Source organism: Typopeltis vanoorti, chromosome 2, assembly GCF_054136105.1.
Source record: "Typopeltis vanoorti isolate ZY-2024b chromosome 2, IOZ_Tvanoo_1.0, whole genome shotgun sequence".
NCBI classification, from domain to species: domain Eukaryota; kingdom Metazoa; phylum Arthropoda; class Arachnida; order Uropygi; family Thelyphonidae; genus Typopeltis; species Typopeltis vanoorti.
In genome coordinates this window covers 110,828,636-110,852,725 of record NC_143550.1, presented here as the reverse complement: position 1 = coordinate 110,852,725, position 24,090 = coordinate 110,828,636, and the positions used below count along the sequence as shown (strand labels likewise).

General features: G+C 35.2%; 1 protein-coding gene across 1 annotated transcript in view; it reads right to left on the bottom strand.

The window, feature by feature from the left end:
- LOC150109336 (high affinity cationic amino acid transporter 1-like) overlaps positions 1–24,090 on the bottom strand; it is a 219,679-nt gene that overhangs the window by 78,960 nt on the left and 116,629 nt on the right. Inside the window, exons 8-10 of the mRNA XM_090402146.1 lie at positions 18,506–18,645; positions 6,427–6,529; positions 1,063–1,146 (exon numbers count right to left, since the gene is read on the bottom strand). Of these exons, the coding sequence (XP_090258272.1) occupies positions 1,063–1,146; positions 6,427–6,529; positions 18,506–18,645 (327 nt within the window). The remainder of the gene's footprint in view (positions 1–1,062; positions 1,147–6,426; positions 6,530–18,505; positions 18,646–24,090) is intronic.

The window sequence follows — 24,090 nt, the reverse complement described above, 5'->3', positions numbered from 1 at the left end:
CATCTACCAGTTAGCTCAAGATAGAGAGACTTGGAAGACTATAATTTGCAATATTTAATTTTTAACATAAATCTCTTTTCCCTTTTCACATTGTATCATATTGTGAATAAACTATGTATGTACAGAAACAAACAAACAAAAATTTAAGCAGTTAAGCTAACACCAAAAGCTTGTTAAAACAAATTCAACTTTAATCAAATATTTTAAAATTAAACTGAAAGTAATTGTAATTTAATCCAGTTGAACCTTAATAACTATTGCTCTTCACATTTATCCCGATATCAACATAAAGGAACAAAAGATTAACTTTCATCAAGAACTTCAAATAGCACAGAAAATTTTGATAATTTTCTGTGCTATTTAAATAAATTAAAAAATGACAAAGTAAATTACTTCAAAATTTACCGTATTTGCCGTTGTATAAGACACACTTTTTTTCCCTTTGAAAATAGGTCTGAAAAACTGGACGCGTCTCATACACCGATACTCAGTTTTCTTATTACTTTCATTTCTGGAAATTTTCGCTGTTACGAGTTAAGCGATTTCTTTCTTGCTTCCTTGCAGTGTGTGAGAGCATTCCAGTTACATAGAGTTCAGTGGATGAGCATGTGCTATCATCGACGATCACAGCTGTGTTCCTGTTCGTTTAAACTTTCCAATTGTTGCCGTGGTTGTTGTGAACAGTGATAAATTTCTGCCATTAAATTTTCTCTAAATTTCTTGGCAAACTATGGCAGAAAAACATCAGCATTGCTACCATATTGCATACAAGCTACATGTGATTGCGTATGCTAAAGAACATGGAAACAGGGCTGCAGAGAGGCATTTTGGGCCACCACCAAATGAGAAAATGATAAGAACTTGGTGGAATCAAAAAGAGGATCTAAAAAATCTTTGTTTTCCTAAAAATAGGGGGTGCGTTCTTATACGCCGGCAAATACGGTAATTTCTTTTGGGAACCATGAATGTTCCAGTCTCCAGACTGTCATATCTGAAATTAAGATAAAAATTTTAATTAGTACTAAATTTGAAAATTTATAAATTATATCTACACCATCATACCCTTTTCTTTTCACTCTTTTTTCTTGCATTTTTGAGTTTATATTGACAGGAGTCAACACAATTCTCTTTGAATCTGTTTGGTACCTTAAGTAAAAAAAACAGTCCTTAAAATTACAGAACTAATAATAATAATATCATTAGATTAGTGCATTATTCACATTAATCATTCCATCATATCAATTTTTCCTAATATTCTTACTATTTCACATTACAATAGTTCAATTTTATTTCAAATTGTTCTATATATAATTTACTTGAGTTAGTTACATGAGTTATTACTTTTCTATCTATCTACTAAAGCATTCCTGAATTGTATTAAGGCATATAAATCTTTGTCTTCCTCTAAATTCTTTTTCCTGCTTTTTTTTTTTTGCTTCAAACTCCTGTTTTGTTAATTATTTGTTTAATAACTTGTCTAAGTTTGCCACCCTGATTGGCTGAGTGGACATTGTCTTTACTCTCTAATTAAAAGTCTATATGTTTGAAGTTTGAATTCTGTTGCAGTATTATTGTAATTATTCATATTTGTAAGTCTTTAATGGTAGATGACAAAAATCATCCAGGGAGGACACCAACCTGCTATTTGGAATCTGAAGCTTGTAAATGTACCGCATTTGGTCTCTAGAGTAAGGGTTCTGGATTGTGTAACTCTTAGATTATTCACTGTACTAATAAAAGATATGACAGGTTTATGGGTAGATATGACCTTTAATGGGTGGACACACACACACACACACATAGACACAAATTAACGCACTATCTTATTTACTATTATTTTAGCGGTACTTGTGCCATAACGTTTCATAAATTCTACTTGGATTCAACTGATGCCACTGATGACAGTAATCCAGGTTGGATATATGGCTTTTAAATATATTATTTCACTCTTTTCCTAATATTATCATGTTAATTTATGACATCTTAGATTATCTCTATCTACAAATACCTACATATTCTTGAATACTAATAATGTCAAGGACTAAGATTTTTTTTTTTCATTTTTAATAATTTTAATAATCAAGGTTCTTCCTAAATTCAATCTGCTTTTTTTTTTCCTTTTTTTCTTTACAGAAATATTCACAAACTGTAATCTCTGATCAAATATTTTATTTACAATACAATTCCCAGATTCATATGTTCAGACTGGTTTGAACCTTGTCTATATTGCTAACTTGGTATTCTAGGTGATTTCTCTCTTTTACCATATACATATTTTTTAAACTGGCTCTCCAACATACCAGTTTTACTTATTCATTATCTGTGAACTCTAAAGGATCAAAGGAAAAGTTTCATATTGGAAGGCTTGCCAAAATAAATCTCTTTCTCTTTCACTGATGTTATGGTATTTTTCCAAGTTACATTAAGTTAATTTGGGGGATTAAGCAAACATGATATTAATAAGGTTGTGGGACTTGATGCTATATCACTGCATATTTTGAAGGAATGTGCCAGGGAGTTGACATCTGCCTTGACATATTTGCTTAATATGAGTCTTACGCTGAGTCAAGTTCCAAAGGAGTGAAACAAAGGTAAGATTGTATATTACAGTGGAACCTCGGTTGTCAAACAATTCGGTTCTAGAACATATTTTTGAAACAAAAAACGCACCAGTTTCCAAACAGAATTTCAGTTCCCGAACAGGCAAACAGCAACCACGTGCACCACATGCTGAGCTGTAAGGCAGGAAGGCGTCAGTTACATGGCAGCCTTTGTTCAATGCAGATGCCTGCTGAAATTTGCAGCGAGTTTTCTTGATTTTCTTTGTGTTTTGTGTTTTTTTTTTCATAAATTATTATTAATTAAGCCACAATAAATTATTATTAATTATTAATGGGGCTGCAGAAGAATACTGATAGCAACAAAGCGAAAAGAAAAGTTGTGAACCACAATAGAGATGAAAAAAGAAATCATATCCAAACATGAAAATGGCATCCGTGTCTCGGATCTTGCTATGCAGTTCGGTATGGCAAAATCAACGATCTGTACAATACTCAAAAATAAAGGGGCGATCAATTTTCGTCTATATTTTATCTATTTATTGTGTTTATTCTTTTTATGTAAGATTTTATGCATTTTCATTATGTTTGTATAGGGTTTTATGCATGAGTACTGTTGTAAAGGTTTAAATAAACAATCATCTGGGGTTCTGGAACAGATTAATCCATTTTACATTAATTCTTATGGGAAAATGGTTTCAGTTTTTGAACAATTCGGTTTCCGAACAGCCTTTGGGAATGAATTAAGTTCGACAACTGAGGTTCCACTGTACTTCCATAAGGGAGGTAACACTCAAGCATCAATTACAGGCCTATCTGTATGTTAGATGTTGTGGTTATAGTGTTGCAAAGGCAGGTGAGAATCAGGATCCAGAATTGGGTTGACAACAGTGGTATTAATAATAATACCAATGTTGAAGATTCTGCAGGAATGGAAAGAATGTATGGTAATTCCAATGCACGAGGGTGGTGCAAAGACTGATATATTCAACTATCAACCAATCAGTATCTTGGGAGTGGTGGTGACGATTTTGGAAAAATTGGTTAGGGCTTGCATTCAGAAATGGATTGACAGTGAATTTTTACTTTGTAATGAAGAGTATGAGTTTATTAAGGGAAGGTCAAGTTTTAGCAACTAGCTCACATTCTATAATAATATTACCACTGCACTAGACAAGGGAATGGATACACCATGATACTTTGGGGATTTTGCTAAGGTTTTTGACAGAATACAGCATGGAAAACTGTTGTATAAATCGGAGAATATGGGTTTGGATTATAAAATATTAGCATGGATAAGAGGATGGCTGTCTGACAGATATCAAAGTCGTATACAGGGGATGTGAGTCTGCAAGATTTAAGGTAACTAGTGGTTCACTGTTATTCAATCTATACATTAATAATATTGGGAAAGATTTGACAGGAGACAAAGCTATTTGCTGATGATGCAAATATAGGTAGAGTAATCAGAATTATTGCTGATATGAAGTATTTGCAGAATGATTTTAATAGGCTGGAATTCTGGGCATGGAAAAATGGATGTTAGTAAATGCAAATGTTAGTAAATATCTAATCATGCACTTTGGCATGATTAGATATCCAATGTCATATTGCATTGGTGGGATTATGCTATAAGAAACTGATCAAGCTAGAGATCTTGGATCATTAGTAGATAGCAAGTTGAAGTTCAGGGACCACAAAGCAACAACTGCAAATACAACTCAAAAGATAATTGCAATGCTGAAACAAACGTTCACATGTAAAGTTAAGGATGTCATTTTGCCTCTTTACAAGGCCTTGATAAAACCTCACTTGAACTATTGTACACAGGTCTGGTCTCCTGGTTTCCATTGTGATTTTGATATATTGGAGAGATGTCCAAAGGAGAGTAATATCAGAATTATGGAATATTGATTATGAAGACAGATTGAGAATTTATAAACTGCAGACACTAGCAAACAGGAGAAATAAGGGTGATATGATTGAGACTTACAAACTTCTGAAAGGGTCATCATACAGGATTTCAATTGATGGAATTTTTCAATTTATGGAGGATGAGGAAAGGACAAGAGGGCATCCTTAGAAGCTGAAAATGAATGCTGCTAAGAAGGGGATGAAAGCTAGATTTTGCTCTCACAGAGTGGTGCGTGACTGGAATAGATTGCCATTGGATGTTGTGTGTGCAAGCAGCATGAATGAATTCAAGAATAAGTGCAATAGCTGGTGCGTGTAGTATATTGCCTCCCTCAACGAGTACCGACTCCCTGGAGGTCTCTATTAATAATAATAATAATAATAATTATTATTATTATTATCTCTGATAGACAGCATGAATTTACTAAAGGGAGGTCATGTTTTAGTAATCTACTTACTTATTACAAAAAAAAAAGGTGACAGCAGCATTGGACCTGGGATTATGATTGCACACATATGATTGCCACCAAATGTCTTGTACTTTCTCCCTCACATTTTCTTTTCCAATATAGCTTGCTTAATTTTACTGTTCATCCATTTCATTACTCACTTAACTCTTGGTATGCAGTTATAGATTGCTTGTATCTGACAAGGCTTCATGAATTCTCATGCACTATCATCATCTTTTCTGCACAGCTCATATACCCAACATATTGATGTTAGTTGACTACAGAGCTTCCCATCATCATACACTTATAATTCCTTATATATTCTTTAGTTTGGCAGTAACCTTTTCTTCTTTCACCACTTCCCAAACAAGTACCTTATGATCATTCTCACCAACTAGCAGCAATGGTCCGGGTGCAGTCATACTAAGGCCGTGTAAAGAGGAGGCAAAAGGTCATTTTGCCTCTTTACAAAGACTAATATATATATATCTAATAACAGCAGAAATGAAGTTCATGAGAAAAACTACAAAGTATACCCTATTTGATCACAAAAGAAATGAAGAAATTATGAAAGAATTAAACCAAGAACCACTAATAGAAAAAATTAAAAAATATACACATAAATGGATGGAACACGTTCAAAGAATGAAAACAGAAAGATTACCAAAACAAGCCTTAAAGTACAAGCCATTAGGAAAAAGAAAACCAGGATGTCCTCTTAAACGATGACGTCTAATGCCGGAACAGGCCATGCTAGGCCTAAATCCTTGATACGCATGATGATGATGATGATGACAAAGACTAATATAACTACACCTATACTACTGCATGCAGATTCAGTTTTCCACGTTTTGAGAGAATGAATAAACTGTGGAAAGAATGCAAAGGAAAGTTACAAAGATGATACTGGGATTATGGAATGTAGATTATGAAGAAAGATGCGAGTATGTGGCAAGCAGATACTTGTAAGCAGAAGAATAAGGAATGATATGATAAAGACCTATAAATTTCTGAATGGATGTTATGGGTACCAGTTAATGAAATTTTTTATTAGATGGAGAGAAGACAAGGGAGCATCTGTAGAAAGGAGTAAAAGTAGATTTTTCTCACAGAGCAGTGAGTGAATAGAACAGCTTGCCTGTTGAAGCAGCGAGTACATCTGGTGATGTGGTGAAGCAACACATTATGTGTGATGAGGCATTGCTTCCTTTGATGAATCCTTGAATACCTAGAGGTCTCCGATAATAATAATATTTAAGTTTAAATAAAATAGTGTGAAAATAAGTTGTGAAGATACAGACAATTATAAAGCAATCACCAAGTATGCTATCATTTTATGAACTTTAGAAACCAGATTTTCTTTCTTCATGTAGTTTTTGTTTGTAAATTCCTTAAGCTGTATCAGTTTTAGAACTTGAAAGAAAGAATAGTGAGAGCAACATTATATAATTTAAATGCTAGATTAATACAGAAGAAAATTATGTTTACAAATAAACTTTATTTACCTCAATATAAGAACGGATTCTGCCACTAATGTGTATGCCAAAAGAGTTCCTATAGACATCATATCAGCCAGTTCTTTTACATTAAACATCATTGCCATTACACCTAAGGGATAACATTGTGCAAGTTCTTGTGAAAATATTAAATTGATTATAAAATTTCATTATATTCCTGAAATATATAAAAATACTACTACCATCATCATCATCAAATTCCTGCCATGTACCCTCAAGGGGTGTACAGGATATGATAGTATTACATGAAAAAAATTACATCATTACTAACTTCCTATCTACAATTTTCCTCCAAATCAGTCTGTTACTTGTTAAGACTCCAACATTATCAGATCTTATATTTCTATCGTCTAAGGCACTTTGTACCGTATCAATCCACCTATATCTTGGTCTTCCTCTGGGTCGTTTTCCTGCCAACCTGGCAGAGAACACTTGTTTTGCTAATCTTTCTTCGCCCATTCTGTTTAAGTGACCATACCATCTGAGATTAGCTCTGCTAACGCATTCCTGGATGTTGACAATGTCAAGTTCTTTCCTAATATCCTCGTTTTTAATATGATATTGCCATTGATGCCATCTGTTCACACCTCTAATCTTTCTCAGGACTCTCATATCTGCGGTCTCTAGTCTTTGGTCAAGTGTTTTACTTCTGACCCAGCTCTCAGATCCATAAGTTAAAATTGGTTTGAAAACAGTCTTGCATACAGCTAATTTAGTGTTCCGACTAATTTCTTTCTTATTCCATATGAATTTATTTAATTGACTTCCCACGATACCAGCTTTGCTGATTCTGTTGTCTATTTCTATATTTAGTTTACCATCTTCAGTAAAAATTGTGCCTAAGTAGCTGAAATGTTTTACTTGTTCCACAGGTTCTCCATTCACAACACAGTTGACATTTTCAATGATTCTGCCTATTTTCATTGTCTTTGTCTTTTTATTGCTGACCTTCATACCATATCTATTACAACAGCTATTCAATTTAGTCAGAGAATCTTGCAGACTTGTAGCAGATTTATTTAGAAATATAACATCATCCGCATAAAGCAAAGAGCTGACATTAACATCTGCAATTTTGATATCAGGTTTAATACCACATTCCTTCATAATGTGATCCATATAGATAATGAATAACAGAGGGGATAATCTACATCCTTGTCTCACACCAGATTTAACATTAAACCATCTTCCTGTACTTCCTTCAATTCTAACTGCTGACTCACAACTCAAATAAAGACTAAGTATTGCTTGATATAATGCCCCATTGACACCATATAACTGCAGCGTATTGAATAGCTTCTCTCTTGGCACCTTGTCATATGCCTTTTCCAAATCGACAAAACTTAAATACAGATCTTTGTTATGTTCCCATGCTTTCTCGACTATTTGTCGTAAAGTGAAGATCTGATCCTGACAGCCTCTATTTGGCCTGAATCCAGCTTGTTCTTCACCAAGCTTTTCTTCCACAATTCTTCTCAACCGTTTCTCAAGTATACTTGCATAGATCTTGCCAGGAACACTCAGTAGAGAAATACCTCTGTAATTCTCACATTCAGTTTTATTTCCCTTTTTATATATGGGTACTATGAGAGCTCTACTCCAATCATCGGGAATTCGTCCCTCTGTCCAGGCTTTCTGAACTATGCAGTGCAGCCACTGTAAGACTTTAATACCACCTTACTTCAGCATTTCTGGTCAAATATCATCTACTCCTGCTGCCTTTCCACATTTCAAGCCTTTGATGGCTTTTTCTACTTCAAGTATGGATATGTATTCCTGACTGCATGCCTGGTCAGTGATTTTTAGCACTGTGCTGTCATCACTGCTTGTTTCATTTAGCAGTTTTTCAAAGTAATTACTCCATACTTCAAGGATATCTTTTTCTCCTGTTTTCATGTCACCTTTATCATCTCTAACTCCTTTTACAGCACTCTTTCTTCCATTCCTAAGCTTCTTCAACAACCTCCAGAATATTTTGCCACCTTCTTGATATTTATTTTCTATATTCTTGCCAAAGTTCTCCCATGACTTTTGTTTAGCTAGTTTTACACACTGTTTAGCATTCTTGCATTTGTCTCTATATTCTCTAAGAGCACAAGCTGACTTATTTGACAGGAACTTTTGATATGCTTTCTTCTTTTCCTTCACTGCCTCTTTAACTTCCTGTGTGCACCAGGGAGTTCTGATTTTTTTTATCCTTGCAGACAACCTCACCACATGCCTCTCTGGCAGAATCAATCAATGTTTTCTTCAGAGTTTGCCACTGAATCTCCAAGGTTTGATTCCTGTTCTCAAACTGTTTCATTTTTTTTCAATAATCTTTCTGTATTTTAGTTTACAGTTCACATCTGAGAGCTGCTCAACTTTTATTCGCTTTAAATCTTTCTTACATGTTATTCTTTTCAATATGAAATTCAATTTTTTTCCTGCTCAAGACTAAATAGTGATCACTTCCAATTTCAAATCCTCTGTACACTCTGGTGTCCTGCACCAGGGAAAAAACATGACTATCAACAATAACATAGTCAATGAGACTTTTCTTATTCCTAGCCTCTTCTCTCCATGTGAATTTGTGCACATTTTTATGTTGGAACATGATGTTAGTAATAACCAGTCCATGTCCTGAGCAGAAATCCAACAGATATTTGCCATTATTATTAGCTTTGCTCTTTTCTCCAAATTTTCCCAAAATATTTTTGTATGTCTTACAATCATTTCCTACTCTGCTATTTAGATCCCCAACAAGGACCAACTTTTCCTTTTTCATTGTGTCAGTTGCTTTTTCTAAAGCCTCAAAAAATTCCTCCGCTTCAACCTTAGTAGAACCTTCTGTGGGAACATAGGCACAAATAAGTCTCATTGTCCAGTTCTCCATTCTCATATTTGCCCACATTACTCTACTTGAGACTGACTGCCATTCAAGAAGATTAGCCTCGTATTTTGTGTTGAATACTATGGCTACTCTTTCTTTTCCTTGATTGTCATTGCCTGAATATAACATTTTGTATTTATTGCTCAGAAAGATCTCACCAGTTTTGGTCTTTTTTGTTTCAGTCACACCTATTATGTCGATCTGGTACTTATCTAATTCCTCAGCTAGCTCCATTTCTTTGCCATTCAGGCTTCTTACATTGATAGTAGATCTTTAACTCTGGTGATGTTGAGTTGGGGTTTGTTTTCAGATTTGTTCCAGTAGCTGACTTTTCGCTGTTCGCCCTGGTTCCCTGGCGAAAACAACGGAGGCCTTGTTTAATCGGGCAGCGTCCCAGCCGGCATGAAATTTTGTCATGTTGTACCATCATTTTTTATTTTGGTTTACCCAATAAGAATACAATTTGGTCGGCTAAATCCCAAATTGCCAGCCCATCCTCGTTTGTTCAATATCCAAGTAGATACCCAACAGGGTGCACCACGAGAAGGTGAGGATTGGACATTAGGTCAGAAGCCCTGGTCGGTTCTCCGCATTCCTTTAAAGGCTATGTGGAGGTCTCCTCTCAGTTATACAGTTTTGACTCTTAAGCACCCCCAAATACTACTACTACTAATCTGCAACCCAACAAGAAAGTATTAAAGTATATTCTTATAACAGGAAGAAACCTGAGAAAAAAATTAAAATCCCATCTTTGTTTCTGACCAATAAAGAAAAAAATTAACTAATAAGGGGAAGGGGAAAATCACAAAAAAGGGATATTAGATAATGCAATTTAAATTCAAGCTTATGCCTTCAGTGAATGATTATAGTGAAAGAGAAAAATTCTTTGAGCCATTAGAAACAGCAAATGATATAAATAAAAAATTGGTTATTAAGGAACTAAATGGCAGAGTAAGAAATGATCCAGAAAAACCAAATCTTCAAATAGTAGTCCAGGTATGGTCTTATCAGGGCTTTGTAAACAAGCAAATTGACTTCATTATCCTTACAAGTCAATGTTTATTTCATTATTTAGATTCTAGCTCCATTAGTTTCTAAGAAGTATCATCATCATCATCTACGAATATTCGTAATCATATATAAAGTGCCTATATAAGTGCCTATGTAATCATATATAAAACTTTCTTTACTTTGTAAAGAAAGTTTTAAAGAGAATCTTCAACAGATGGAAGATGTCAACTATATGCTAAAAAATTCAGATGGAGAAAAGACACCAGAAATAAGAAAAGTTCCACTGACCATATTATTGTTGATGCAAATATAAAAGTTTTATCATAAAACAAATTTTATGGGAATAAAGAGTAGATGCACATTTATTTAGTATTTATTTTATGGTATGACATCTTGTGGGTTTAGTGCTTTGATCTACTCACAAGTATATGTATCATCATATTCCTGATTTGTACCCACACGGAGTGTAAAGGATATTATGACAGTTCTACATGAATATTTACATCACTATCAGCTATATATCACCAGTTTTCCTACAAATGAATCTGTTATTTGTCAGGACTTATATTTCAGACTTTATAAGGCATTTCCTACTGTTGTGTCCCGTTTTCATTAATTACTTTGTTAATTATGCCCTGTACATTATGTTCGCCCTATGGTGTCATGTGGTACTATCTAAGTACAAAGGAATTGCCTCGGGGTTAAGCCAAAATCCAAAATGCAACAAAGTTTCTGAGGTTCTTCTCTTAAGGTCCTAAGACATTTATTTGTTAACGTACCTTGTCTCTTCAGGAATAATGTTATTCTCCTCAGGTTTGCGATACATAACCTTTCCTATAGACACGTGGCGCTTTCTCTACCAGCTTACTATGGAGCAAGACCAGTAGCTGAAAATCAGTCCATCCTTTCTTAGTTCTTCTATGTAGTTGAAGAATGCGATGACATCATCTGAATCCTCACCCGAGAACTGAGGGAACACTTGTTGGGGGTTGATGCATCAAAAAAATTCATTGTCTTCCATTATTAAACTACTAGTTGGGTTCGACATGCTTGCATTTAAGTTAACAGTAAAGCACACTAAGAAATTTCAAGAGTATTCAAATTCAACCTTTGCCTTTCGGTTGTCTGATTAGAATCCGAAACCAACTTGCCGTGGTTAGTCTCTAATTAAGATTTAATTAAGCAAAACCACATCCTACCAACTGCGCCATTTATGTTGTGTCGCTTTTTCATTAATTACTGTGTTAATTATGCTCTATACATTACGTTTGCCTTATGGTGTCACGTGGTACTGTCTAAGTACAAAGGAATTGCCTCGGGGTTGAGCCAAAATTCAAAATGCGACAAAGCTTCTGAGGTTCTTCTTCTCTTAAGGTTCTAAGACATTTATTTGTTAATGCTGCACCACTTAGGACAATTAGTTTAAAAGAGGAAATTCTAAACAAGAAGAGTATACTCAGATATACCTCAATGACTAACAACTTTGCAATCGTCACCATAAATTCACTACTTAAATCTCCCGCCTAGGTTCGTACATTTAACAAGTGGTGCATCAGATAGTACATACAGATAACTGAATTAGAAGAAACAAAAGGTTTATTCAACATACTAATATTTATACAGTGCATGGAAATTTGGCAAAATTCAAATCAATACTACAAAATATTGTGCAAATATTATCAACAAATGTGAGCGTTAAGTGACGCAACTCATATAAGATTGACAATTGTGCTGCTCCAAACTACATCACACATAAATTCTTCAAATTCCTCTCTAATAAAACCTGGTTAACATGTTTTAGCTCCTTATAGACACACATCCTTGGTATGATACTCTTAAATTTAAACTCATTTCCTTTCACAGTTTATAATATGCTACAGTCCTATCCTATCTCTGTTTGAGTCCTCAGATCTTAAATTACATATCATTGATTCCCATTAATTAACAAGAAAATTTCACGATACCATTTTACAGTGGGTTCCTGCGCTTGTTCCTTTCTTTTGCTCGTCTCTGGATTCTTGAAATGATTTCTTTTTGCTGGGGAAAGTATCTGGGATTTCTCGATCATGTACAGGCCTACTTGTTTCCAGTAGGTCATGCCCTCTTTTCAGGGAGATACTTGGGGTAAAGTAACTCCTTCGAGGTGAAGCATTCTGCATAGACTCTGAGCTTTTCTGCAGATTACCTTGTCTCTTCAGGAATAATGTTATTCTCCTAGGGTTTGTGATACATAACCTTTCCTATCGATATGTGGGGCTTTACGTTCTCTTCTGCCGGGAATCGGGGCAGAGATTCCCCTCCTGTTCTGGTACTGTACCTCCACTCGCAAAGTCCACACACACCGATGAAAAAGAACTCAAAAGGCCTCCTGGGGGGGGGGGTGTCCTAACCCTTTTATCACCTCACCCTATCGGCACCTCCCATAATCCCCCCCCCCCCCCCCCCCCGATGCATAGACAGTGCTCAACGTGGTGTCTTTTGGTGGTGATTTTCTCCCTTTTTTGCTTATTCATCGTGTACCATGTGCATACGATATGCTTGTGGCAACTTCTTTTAATCCTGTGCTTTGGCCTTAGATTAAGCCCTTGTTCTCACTAACAAACTATCAGTCATTTAGCCATGCTTTGTCTATCTAAATTTTAGGAATATTATACTGTTTCAATTATACATTAACGTTCTTTTCCTAGCAAATTCACAGCCAATTCAATTAGCTCAAGTATTCTATTTATATAATGGGATAACAATCTTTTCTTATACATTTTCACAAATATTTTCTCTTTGCTTACAATATCCTAATTTTGTTCACATATATAATTTACACTTTGATGCAAGCAACTTTCTTTTATAGGGTCATTGCTTGTTAAATTATGAAGGACTCTTAAGAACTTTATTAATCACAATTTAACACTACTATATCAATCCACCCAGACCTTTGTCTACCGCTTAGTCTTTTTCCTGCCCTCCTGGCGAAACACTTGTGTTAATCAACCCTTCCTATTCCATTCTGTTTAATGGATTGTACCACTTTAGATTAGCTCTGCTAACACATTTCTGAATGCTAACAATATCATATTCCTTCCTAATATCCTCATTTTTAATATGTGTCTGCCATTGATGCTATCTGATTACTCCACCCCAATTTTTCTCAGAACTCTTGTATCTATGGTCTCCAGTCTTTGATCAAGTCTCATTTCTAACCCAGGTCTCAGATCCATAAGTTAAAACTGGTTTTAACACTTTCTTGTATAAGCTCATTTACTGTTTTCACTAATTTTTCTCTTATTCCATATAAATTTATTCACCTGACTATCTACTATACCAGTCTTATTACTTCTATTGTATTAGAAACTGTACTTATCAGCTGAAATGTTTTGCTTGTTCTATAGGTTTTCCTCAGGATGTAGTTGATGTTTTCAGTGTTCCTGCCTGTTTTCATAATGTCTTTTTAAGTATAACTTAGTTCCTACATTTTTTTTAACTCATCTATTTTAATTTCAGTACAATGCATGTACTCTACTCTTTCTTTATTCAAATTCCTTATTTGTTGTTCACTGTTCATAATGATGATGTCCTTAGATACACAAGACAAAATATCTATATAATAAATTAATTTGGTAAAAATGTGAATCTATAGTTATGGATACTCCACAGGTCTCATTATACAAGAAATGTTTAAGAAAAACATCAAAAGATTTCATCTTTCTCAATCCTTATCTGCACCTCACACATGGCACTGACATGCTAGAGGTTATGTACATTTTGTGTGTGGGATATATTTAAAAATCAAGATATATGAAGCAGGTAGGATAAATTGAAAAAAATCAAAATATATCAAGCAGGTACCACCAATGTGGAAAGACATGTCAGAAAAAATTTTGTAATTGTACATAGCATATGATTCTCGGTCAAAAGGCTACATCTGTTATAGCCATGTATGCTGTGTTTATTTTGGGATTTCACAACATCTGAATAATTTTGTTTTATTATTAAAAGCAAATTTCGGTGATTCAGTATATTTTTTTTAGAGTTGATGAACTGTTTATCTGGTTATCATACACCCACAAAAAGAAGGAAAGTGATGCTAGTAATTATGTTTTGAACCAAAGTAAATTAGTGAATCTAAAAAGAAAATTTTTTTGTGACAGTGATGTGGGAATGATGCAGAAAATTTGCAAAATATTTTGCATCATTCAAACAATAGTTTGGATCTGAATACATAATTCTGTATCATTGAACATGTGCTGTTTTGCATGTCAATTGAATATTTTTTTAAATTTAAATTTTTTGTAATAATTTTGTTTTTGTACCAATTGAAATACAATGGCCATTTGTGTTTGGAGCAAGCTTTCAAAATATACATTTTTCTTTTAAATTTTCATTAAAATAATTTTTTTTTTTTATTAAAGTGTAATACACAGCTGGATTTATTTTTCATATCTTCTTTAAAAAGGAAAGGGCATGAGCATTAACTGTGATTTTTTATTTATTTTTGGTCTTAATCACAGTAAGTGAGCACTTACAATATACTGCATATCTGGATAAGAACAGCATACTCTTTAAATCTTAAGACAATCAAAGATTATTTATCTATCTCTGGAAAGGAATACAGAATGAAGAACAAAGTAGTGGAAAAATGAATTTTCAGTTCATAATTGATTATTATCAGACACCTCTAGCAGTCAAGAACTCATCGAGTGAGAGACCATACATCACCGACACCAGTTGTCATACTTTCTCTTAAATTCATTCACATTATAGTCACCACTTCAACAGGCAAATCATTTCACTCACTGCTCTGTGAGAAAAAAACAATCTAGTCTAACTCCTTTTTTAATTGCACACAAACTTCCATGGATGCTTCCCCTTGTACTCTCCCACTTACCAATATAATGAAAATTTTTTAACCGATGTCATATAACACCCTTGCAGAAGTCTGTAGACTTCTATCATATCATCCCCCTCTTTATCAGTGTTTGCAGTCCACACATCCTCAATCTATTCTCATAATCAACTTTCCATAACCTCAATATCATCTTTTAACTCTTCTTTGCATCCTTTCAACAGCTTCTTTATCTCCTAGGAACCCATGAAACCAAATCTGCAAATAGTAGTCCAGGTATGGTCTTATCATGGCTTTGTAAACAAGCAAAGCGATTTCATTATCCTATAAGTCAATGTTTGTTTCAGCAATACAATTATCTTCAGGATCGTACTTGCAATTTTTTGCTATGTGAACTTCAAATTCCTATTCACCATTATTTAGATTCTAGCTCCATTAGTTTCTTCAACCATAATCCCACCAATATAATATACTATTGGAAATCCTATCATAGTAAGTGTAAAGTTATACATTTTGCCAACATTAAACTGACAGCATTATATAATGATATTAAAAAAAATCAATGTTTATATAGTTACAGATAAAATTGACTCTTCAAAATTACCTGCTAATATTCCAGAGAGAATTGTAGCTATGAGAGGAGTTTTAAATTTTGGATGAACATTGGATAACCATTTGAATATTACTCCATCTTTTGCCATTGCATATAAAATCCTTGGAAGTGGAAACATGCCACCCAACAAACTACAAGAAACAAAAAACTTTTAAGATAATACCTTTAAAGTGATATCAAATGTGAGGATAACTAGAACAGAAGAAAATTAACAAAGTCATAGTTTCAGCTATAGCAAACTCAGAAAAACTTTAGTTCTTTTAAGAACAGTTTGGGGAAAAGTTTGCCATAATGAATTTCCTTGAGAATACCACCAATAATGCTATGGGAGACTCTGACCCGGACTTTTGTCAAAGTTAGTTTACTATAATAGTATCCAGTGTAATGAAACTTTGAGAGATGTTATTTCAATAGATGGGATACAATAATTTTTATTGGTCACCCTACTGGTTTCATAAAATTTCTTGTTTCACATCATCAGAAGAAATAAGTAAATAAATTAAAAAATAATTTAAAAAAAATATGTTATAATTTGTTTTTTTAGTTCATTTACATATTTCTTCTGATGTGAAACAAGACTTTTCACGAAACTAGTACAATGATGAATAAAAATTATCTATCCCATCTATTTCTTTCATATAGAATAATGCCAGCAAAATCATTTCTAATATGTATAACTATTTTTCATATCATTTATTCTAATGAATATTTGAAGTTCTAGAGGTAATTTGAAGATGTCATTTACATATTAATACAACCACATAGAATCACACATATGCATACACCTATTCTGAACACATATATAATGACAATACAATTCCTATTCAAGATTTATATATTAACTTAAGAAGTTTGAAAGAGAGAAAAAATATATATCTAGTGCTGTTGACGACAAATTCTGTGTTCACCTTCACAATGTCATCAATATGACTCAGTTATATCAATCACTTTTTCAATGATTGGGAAATTTAAATCCACACCTAAATATCGACAAATTGGAAAAGTTCCTGAAAATCTAGTGGTCAACGAATTTGTTTAACAGGATTGTTTTATGGGTGCTGCAATGTTCACCATGCATTATCCTACATAAAGATGATATCTTGAAGATGTTATCACATTTGAAGAGTGTTTGCTGTTCATGATATGTATCAGTTGCCAAGTTACTGCAAAATGCTGAAACCCATCCATATGCCTTCAAGAAAGTAGGACTAATGAAAATAGTATCATACAACAAGTTTTAATGAATGCACAAGATAATTATTACATAACCAAGTCATCACTTTTCAAATTTGACAATCGAGAACATTGATATTTCTAAAAATATTAAAAATATTTTGCCTTGTCTCTCCATAATGTCTTAAAAATAAAGCTGGTGAAAATACAGCTAGGGAGTGAAGTGCACATCTTTGCTCTTGCTTCCTCCTCATTTTTTTTTTTTTTTGTCAAAAAAAAAAATTTAATAAAATTGTATGAGAGCCTTTGTACTCAGCATGTTGATGAAGCCCTTTGGTTGGAAAGATCTCAGTTTGATCATCTAAGATGCAATGAATCATTATAAGGCTTTCCAACTGAAGGTGAGTTAGCCAGTCTTATACAGAGGTGAAAGGGGTTTTTTCCTTTCTGGAAACTAGTTTTTCCTCCAAACCAGTTTTTCTCTCTGGCAAACTAGCCAGAGAGAACACAAAGTGAATAGACACAGCAGACTGGATTAAGCACTCCATCATCATATTAAGTTTATAAGATGCTAAATTACTTTATCATAACTGGTCACTGAGCTTACCAAGCAAAGGAAAGATGAAATAAAGCATGATATATATCAACTGAAAAAGGCATTTGAGAAAATTTAAAGAATTTAAATAAAATAAATAAATGCATTTTGCCAATGCCTTTTATTCCCTCATAGGGATTAGGCAAGACTGTTTTAGCCTTATCTAACTCTTTGGAGACTGAGGGGGCAGTTCTCAGTTCAATCTTCAACTTTTCAATTATTCAATAAAAGTGCATTAGTACCATGCATGGTTATAAATAAAGAACAAAGAACTTAGGACATTCTTCAGCAGCTGCAGAAGAGTGGTTGGTTCAATATGTTTGAAGGACAATCTAGTCTAACTCCTTTTTTAATTGCACACAAACTTCCATGGATGCTTCCCCTTGTACTCTCCCACTTACCAATATAATGAAAATTTTTTAACCGATGTCATATAACACCCTTGCAGAAGTCTGTAGACTTCTATCATATCATCCCCCTCTTTATCAGTGTTTGCAGTCCACACATCCTCAATCTATTCTCATAATCAACTTTCCATAACCTCAATATCATCTTTTAACTCTTCTTTGCATCCTTTCAACAGCTTCTTTATCTCCTAGGAACCCATGAAACCAAATCTGCAAATAGTAGTCCAGGTATGGTCTTATCATGGCTTTGTAAACAAGCAAAGCGATTTCATTATCCTATAAGTCAATGTTTGTTTCAGCAATACAATTATCTTCAGGATCGTACTTGCAATTTTTTGCTATGTGAACTTCAAATTCCTATTCACCATTATTTAGATTCTAGCTCCATTAGTTTCTTCAACCATAATCCCACCAATATAATATACTATTGGAAATCCTATCATAGTAAGTGTAAAGTTATACATTTTGCCAACATTAAACTGACAGCATTATATAATGATATTAAAAAAAATCAATGTTTATATAGTTACAGATAAAATTGACTCTTCAAAATTACCTGCTAATATTCCAGAGAGAATTGTAGCTATGAGAGGAGTTTTAAATTTTGGATGAACATTGGATAACCATTTGAATATTACTCCATCTTTTGCCATTGCATATAAAATCCTTGGAAGTGGAAACATGCCACCCAACAAACTACAAGAAACAAAAAACTTTTAAGATAATACCTTTAAAGTGATATCAAATGTGAGGATAACTAGAACAGAAGAAAATTAACAAAGTCATAGTTTCAGCTATAGCAAACTCAGAAAAACTTTAGTTCTTTTAAGAACAGTTTGGGGAAAAGTTTGCCATAATGAATTTCCTTGAGAATACCACCAATAATGCTATGGGAGACTCTGACCCGGACTTTTGTCAAAGTTAGTTTACTATAATAGTATCCAGTGTAATGAAACTTTGAGAGATGTTATTTCAATAGATGGGATACAATAATTTTTATTGGTCACCCTACTGGTTTCATAAAATTTCTTGTTTCACATCATCAGAAGAAATAAGTAAATAAATTAAAAAATAATTTAAAAAAAATATGTTATAATTTGTTTTTTTAGTTCATTTACATATTTCTTCTGATGTGAAACAAGACTTTTCACGAAACTAGTACAATGATGAATAAAAATTATCTATCCCATCTATTTCTTTCATATAGAATAATGCCAGCAAAATCATTTCTAATATGTATAACTATTTTTCATATCATTTATTCTAATGAATATTTGAAGTTCTAGAGGTAATTTGAAGATGTCATTTACATATTAATACAACCACATAGAATCACACATATGCATACACCTATTCTGAACACATATATAATGACAATACAATTCCTATTCAAGATTTATATATTAACTTAAGAAGTTTGAAAGAGAGAAAAAATATATATCTAGTGCTGTTGACGACAAATTCTGTGTTCACCTTCACAATGTCATCAATATGACTCAGTTATATCAATCACTTTTTCAATGATTGGGAAATTTAAATCCACACCTAAATATCGACAAATTGGAAAAGTTCCTGAAAATCTAGTGGTCAACGAATTTGTTTAACAGGATTGTTTTATGGGTGCTGCAATGTTCACCATGCATTATCCTACATAAAGATGATATCTTGAAGATGTTATCACATTTGAAGAGTGTTTGCTGTTCATGATATGTATCAGTTGCCAAGTTACTGCAAAATGCTGAAACCCATCCATATGCCTTCAAGAAAGTAGGACTAATGAAAATAGTATCATACAACAAGTTTTAATGAATGCACAAGATAATTATTACATAACCAAGTCATCACTTTTCAAATTTGACAATCGAGAACATTGATATTTCTAAAAATATTAAAAATATTTTGCCTTGTCTCTCCATAATGTCTTAAAAATAAAGCTGGTGAAAATACAGCTAGGGAGTGAAGTGCACATCTTTGCTCTTGCTTCCTCCTCATTTTTTTTTTTTTTGTCAAAAAAAAAAATTTAATAAAATTGTATGAGAGCCTTTGTACTCAGCATGTTGATGAAGCCCTTTGGTTGGAAAGATCTCAGTTTGATCATCTAAGATGCAATGAATCATTATAAGGCTTTCCAACTGAAGGTGAGTTAGCCAGTCTTATACAGAGGTGAAAGGGGTTTTTTCCTTTCTGGAAACTAGTTTTTCCTCCAAACCAGTTTTTCTCTCTGGCAAACTAGCCAGAGAGAACACAAAGTGAATAGACACAGCAGACTGGATTAAGCACTCCATCATCATATTAAGTTTATAAGATGCTAAATTACTTTATCATAACTGGTCACTGAGCTTACCAAGCAAAGGAAAGATGAAATAAAGCATGATATATATCAACTGAAAAAGGCATTTGAGAAAATTTAAAGAATTTAAATAAAATAAATAAATGCATTTTGCCAATGCCTTTTATTCCCTCATAGGGATTAGGCAAGACTGTTTTAGCCTTATCTAACTCTTTGGAGACTGAGGGGGCAGTTCTCAGTTCAATCTTCAACTTTTCAATTATTCAATAAAAGTGCATTAGTACCATGCATGGTTATAAATAAAGAACAAAGAACTTAGGACATTCTTCAGCAGCTGCAGAAGAGTGGTTGGTTCAATATGTTTGAAGGCTTACCATGCATGAGTGTTAACTGAAGGAGCATGAGACTCAAAAATTCTGTCATCACATCTTCTTCTTCTACAGCTTCTCCCACTTAAGTGGGGGTCACTGTTTGTTATGAGTCTCCTCCACACCTTCCTGTCTTGGGCTGTCACCACATCCAAGTTGTTCATCTTCAAGTCCTCTTCTACCAGCTCCCTCCATCTCTTCTTTGGCCACCCACGCTTCCGCCTTCCTTGCACATTCATCTGCATGACCCTTCTTCCCACATATTCGTCCTCCCTCCTCATCACATGACCAAACCATCTCAACCTTGCCTCCTGTATTTTCGCTCCTAAGTTCGTAACTTTCACTGTTTCCCCTGACATAGTCATTTCTCAGATGATCCTTTCTGGTCACACCGCACATCCACCTAAGCATTCTCATCTCTGCTACTTCCATCCTGCTGATGTTATTTTTCCTCAGGGCCACAGTTTCTATAGCATATGTCATAGCTGGCCTCACTACTGTCCTATAAATTTTGCCTTTCAGATTGATCGGCACCCTCTTATCGCATAACACTCCAGCCATCTCCCTCCAGTTCCTCCAACCTGTTTGTATCCTACATCCCACTTCCTTCTCAGCTCCTCCATCTTCTTCCACTGTTGAACCTAAGTATCTAAAGTCTCTCACCTTCCTGATGACATTTCCTTCAGCTCCAGATCTGTCTCCTGGCCACCGCCCACTGCGCAACACATATACTCTGTCTTACTTCTGCTCAGTCTCATACCTCTCTCTTCCAGCACTTTTCTCCATCTTTCCAGTTTAGTTTCCGCTTCTTCTCTTGAATCTACACACAGCAAGATGTCATCTGCATACAACATTGTCCAAGGTGCATCTTCTCTCACCTCCTCTGTTACCACCTCCATCACAATATTAAACAGAAACGGACTTAATGCTGACCCTTGATGCAAGCCAACTGTTACTTGAAAACTTTCTGTCTGTCCCAAACAGGTCCAAACACTTGTCTTCACATTTCTGTACATTTCCCGCACCAACCTGACATATTTCTCCGGCACCTTCTTCTCTCTCAGACTTCTTGCCTTGGCACTCTATCGTATGCTTTCTCCAGATCAATAAATACCAGATGTAGCTCCCTTTGTTTCTCTCGATATTTTTCCATCATCTGTCGTAACCCAAAGATAGCATCTGTTGTTGATCTACCAGGCATGAAGCCAAATTGTTCCTTTGCAATCTCCACCTCCTCCCTCAATCTACCATCAAGAACCCTTTCTAGGATCTTCATTGTGTGGGACATCAACTTTATTCCTCTGTAATTTTTACAGTCTTGTGCATCCCCTTTACCCTTGTAGATGGGAACAAGAGTACTCTCCCTCCATTCCTCGGGTATATTTTCCTGTTGGCAAACTTTCATGAACAGGTCCCACAGCAGGTCAATTCCCTCTTCCACCAGTGCCTTCTATGCCTCCACTGGAATTCTGTCGGGCCCACCGATTTTCCATTCCTCATCCTCTTCATGGCCTCCGACACTTCCATTCTACTGATGTTCTGCACCATCCCCTCAGAAGGCTGCCCATCTCCTCTGTGAGTCCTTGCATTTTCCTCATTCAAAAGTCCCTCAAAGTATATTTTCCATCTGTTTCTTATGTCCACATCCCTCCATAATACTCTTCCTTCAGCATCTTTGATCTGCCCCACATGTAAGATGTCCTTAGCTGCTTTATTTCTACATTTCGCTAGTTGGTAAATTTTTTTCTGTCCTTCCTTTGTTTCTAATTGATCATACAGATCTTGATATGCCATGGTCTTCGCCTGTGCCACAACTCTCTTGGCTTCTTGCTTTCTCTCTTTGTACACCTCTCTGTCCTCTTCCACTCTTGACTCATCCCACTTCTGCTTTGCTTTCCTCTTAGCTGTCACTGCCACTTGTACATCGTTATTCCACCACCAACCCTCCTTCTGCTCTCTAATCTTTCCAGATGTCTCACCAAGCACCTTGATTGCACAACTCAGGATTACTTTTGAATTATGTTTCCACCAATCTTGTACACTTTCCAGTCCATCCGAAATCCTCTCTAACACTCTCTTCCTAAAACGATTCCTCACACTCTCCTCTTTTAAGCGAAACCACTTAATTGTCTTCATCCCATGGCAACCAGAAGTTCTTATCTTCGATCTTATTTTAAAGTATGCACACAGCAGTCGGTGTTGTTGTGCTACTTGATCTGTTGGAATTACTTTACAATTTGTCACAACCTTAAGATGTTTTCTTCTAGTCAAAATGTAGTCAATTTGTGAGCTGTTGTTACTACTTCTAAATGTTATCAAATGTTCTTCCCTCTTGAAGAAAAACGAGTTCACAATTGCCAGATCAAACGCTACTGCAAAGTCCACAACCCTCTCTCCTTCTTCCTGGTTCATCATTCCCACTCCATGGCCACCATGCACCCTTTCACAGTCTCTATTCTGTCTTCCTATGTGCCCGTTCAAGTCTCCTCCGACAATCACCATCTCATTTTCTTCCAATTCCCTCATTTCTTCATCTAACACGTTCCAGAACTCATCTTTTTCCTCTGCTGTACAACCAACTTGCAGGGCATATACACATAATATGACCACCCGCTCTTCTCCAAGACCCAATTTCATTTGCATGATCCTGTTGTTCCCACACGTCCAGTACTTCACCCTTCATTCTGCCACACACCATAATTCCTACACCATTTCTTTCCTCGTTATTCGCTCCAGAGTAGAACAATTTATATCCATCTCCCAGTTCCTTTAACTTTCCCCCTTTTCACCTTGTCTCCTGCACACATAAAATGTCCAACTTCCTCTTCCTCATCATGTCTGCCACCTCTCTTCCCCTTCCAGTCATGCTTCCAACATTCAGTGTTCCCACTTGCAACATCCTCTCCACCTGCTGGGCTCGCTTCTTTAACCGCACCCGCCCTTGATGCGGTAGCCCTCGTCCACTTCTCACAACTGTAGGGCGATGTGGCTGCGTGTCGCTTAAGGGGTACGCCCTAGCCCTTATATCATTTTCTCTTCGACTCATAATCATAGTTTGAGTTGGCACTGAAGTTTTCCGACAGGATGCCCTTCCTGACATCAACCCTCGCATTTATCCGGGCTTGGGACCGGCACCTATTGAGGCTAGCTTGCCTCCTTCGGTGGCTGCATAAGATGAAATGACTTAGCAAGATAGGAAAGACTCACTCCTAGCCCTCGAATACTCTAATAGCATCAGGGGGAAGGAGCAAGGAGAGGAGAAAGAAGCAAAGAAAGAAGAGGAGGGACCAGTCTACAGAATAATATAACAGATATATATTACATGAAGTAAGGCATGGTCCAGCATCAGGTACCACGGGTTTGCCATGCCCGTACTCACTAAAGTGAGCCCTTGAGGAAAAAAATTCTGTCATCACATAAATCCAATAAACAGGTCTGAAACATTTCAATGTGTCAATATTTCATGGATGACCAGTCAGTATA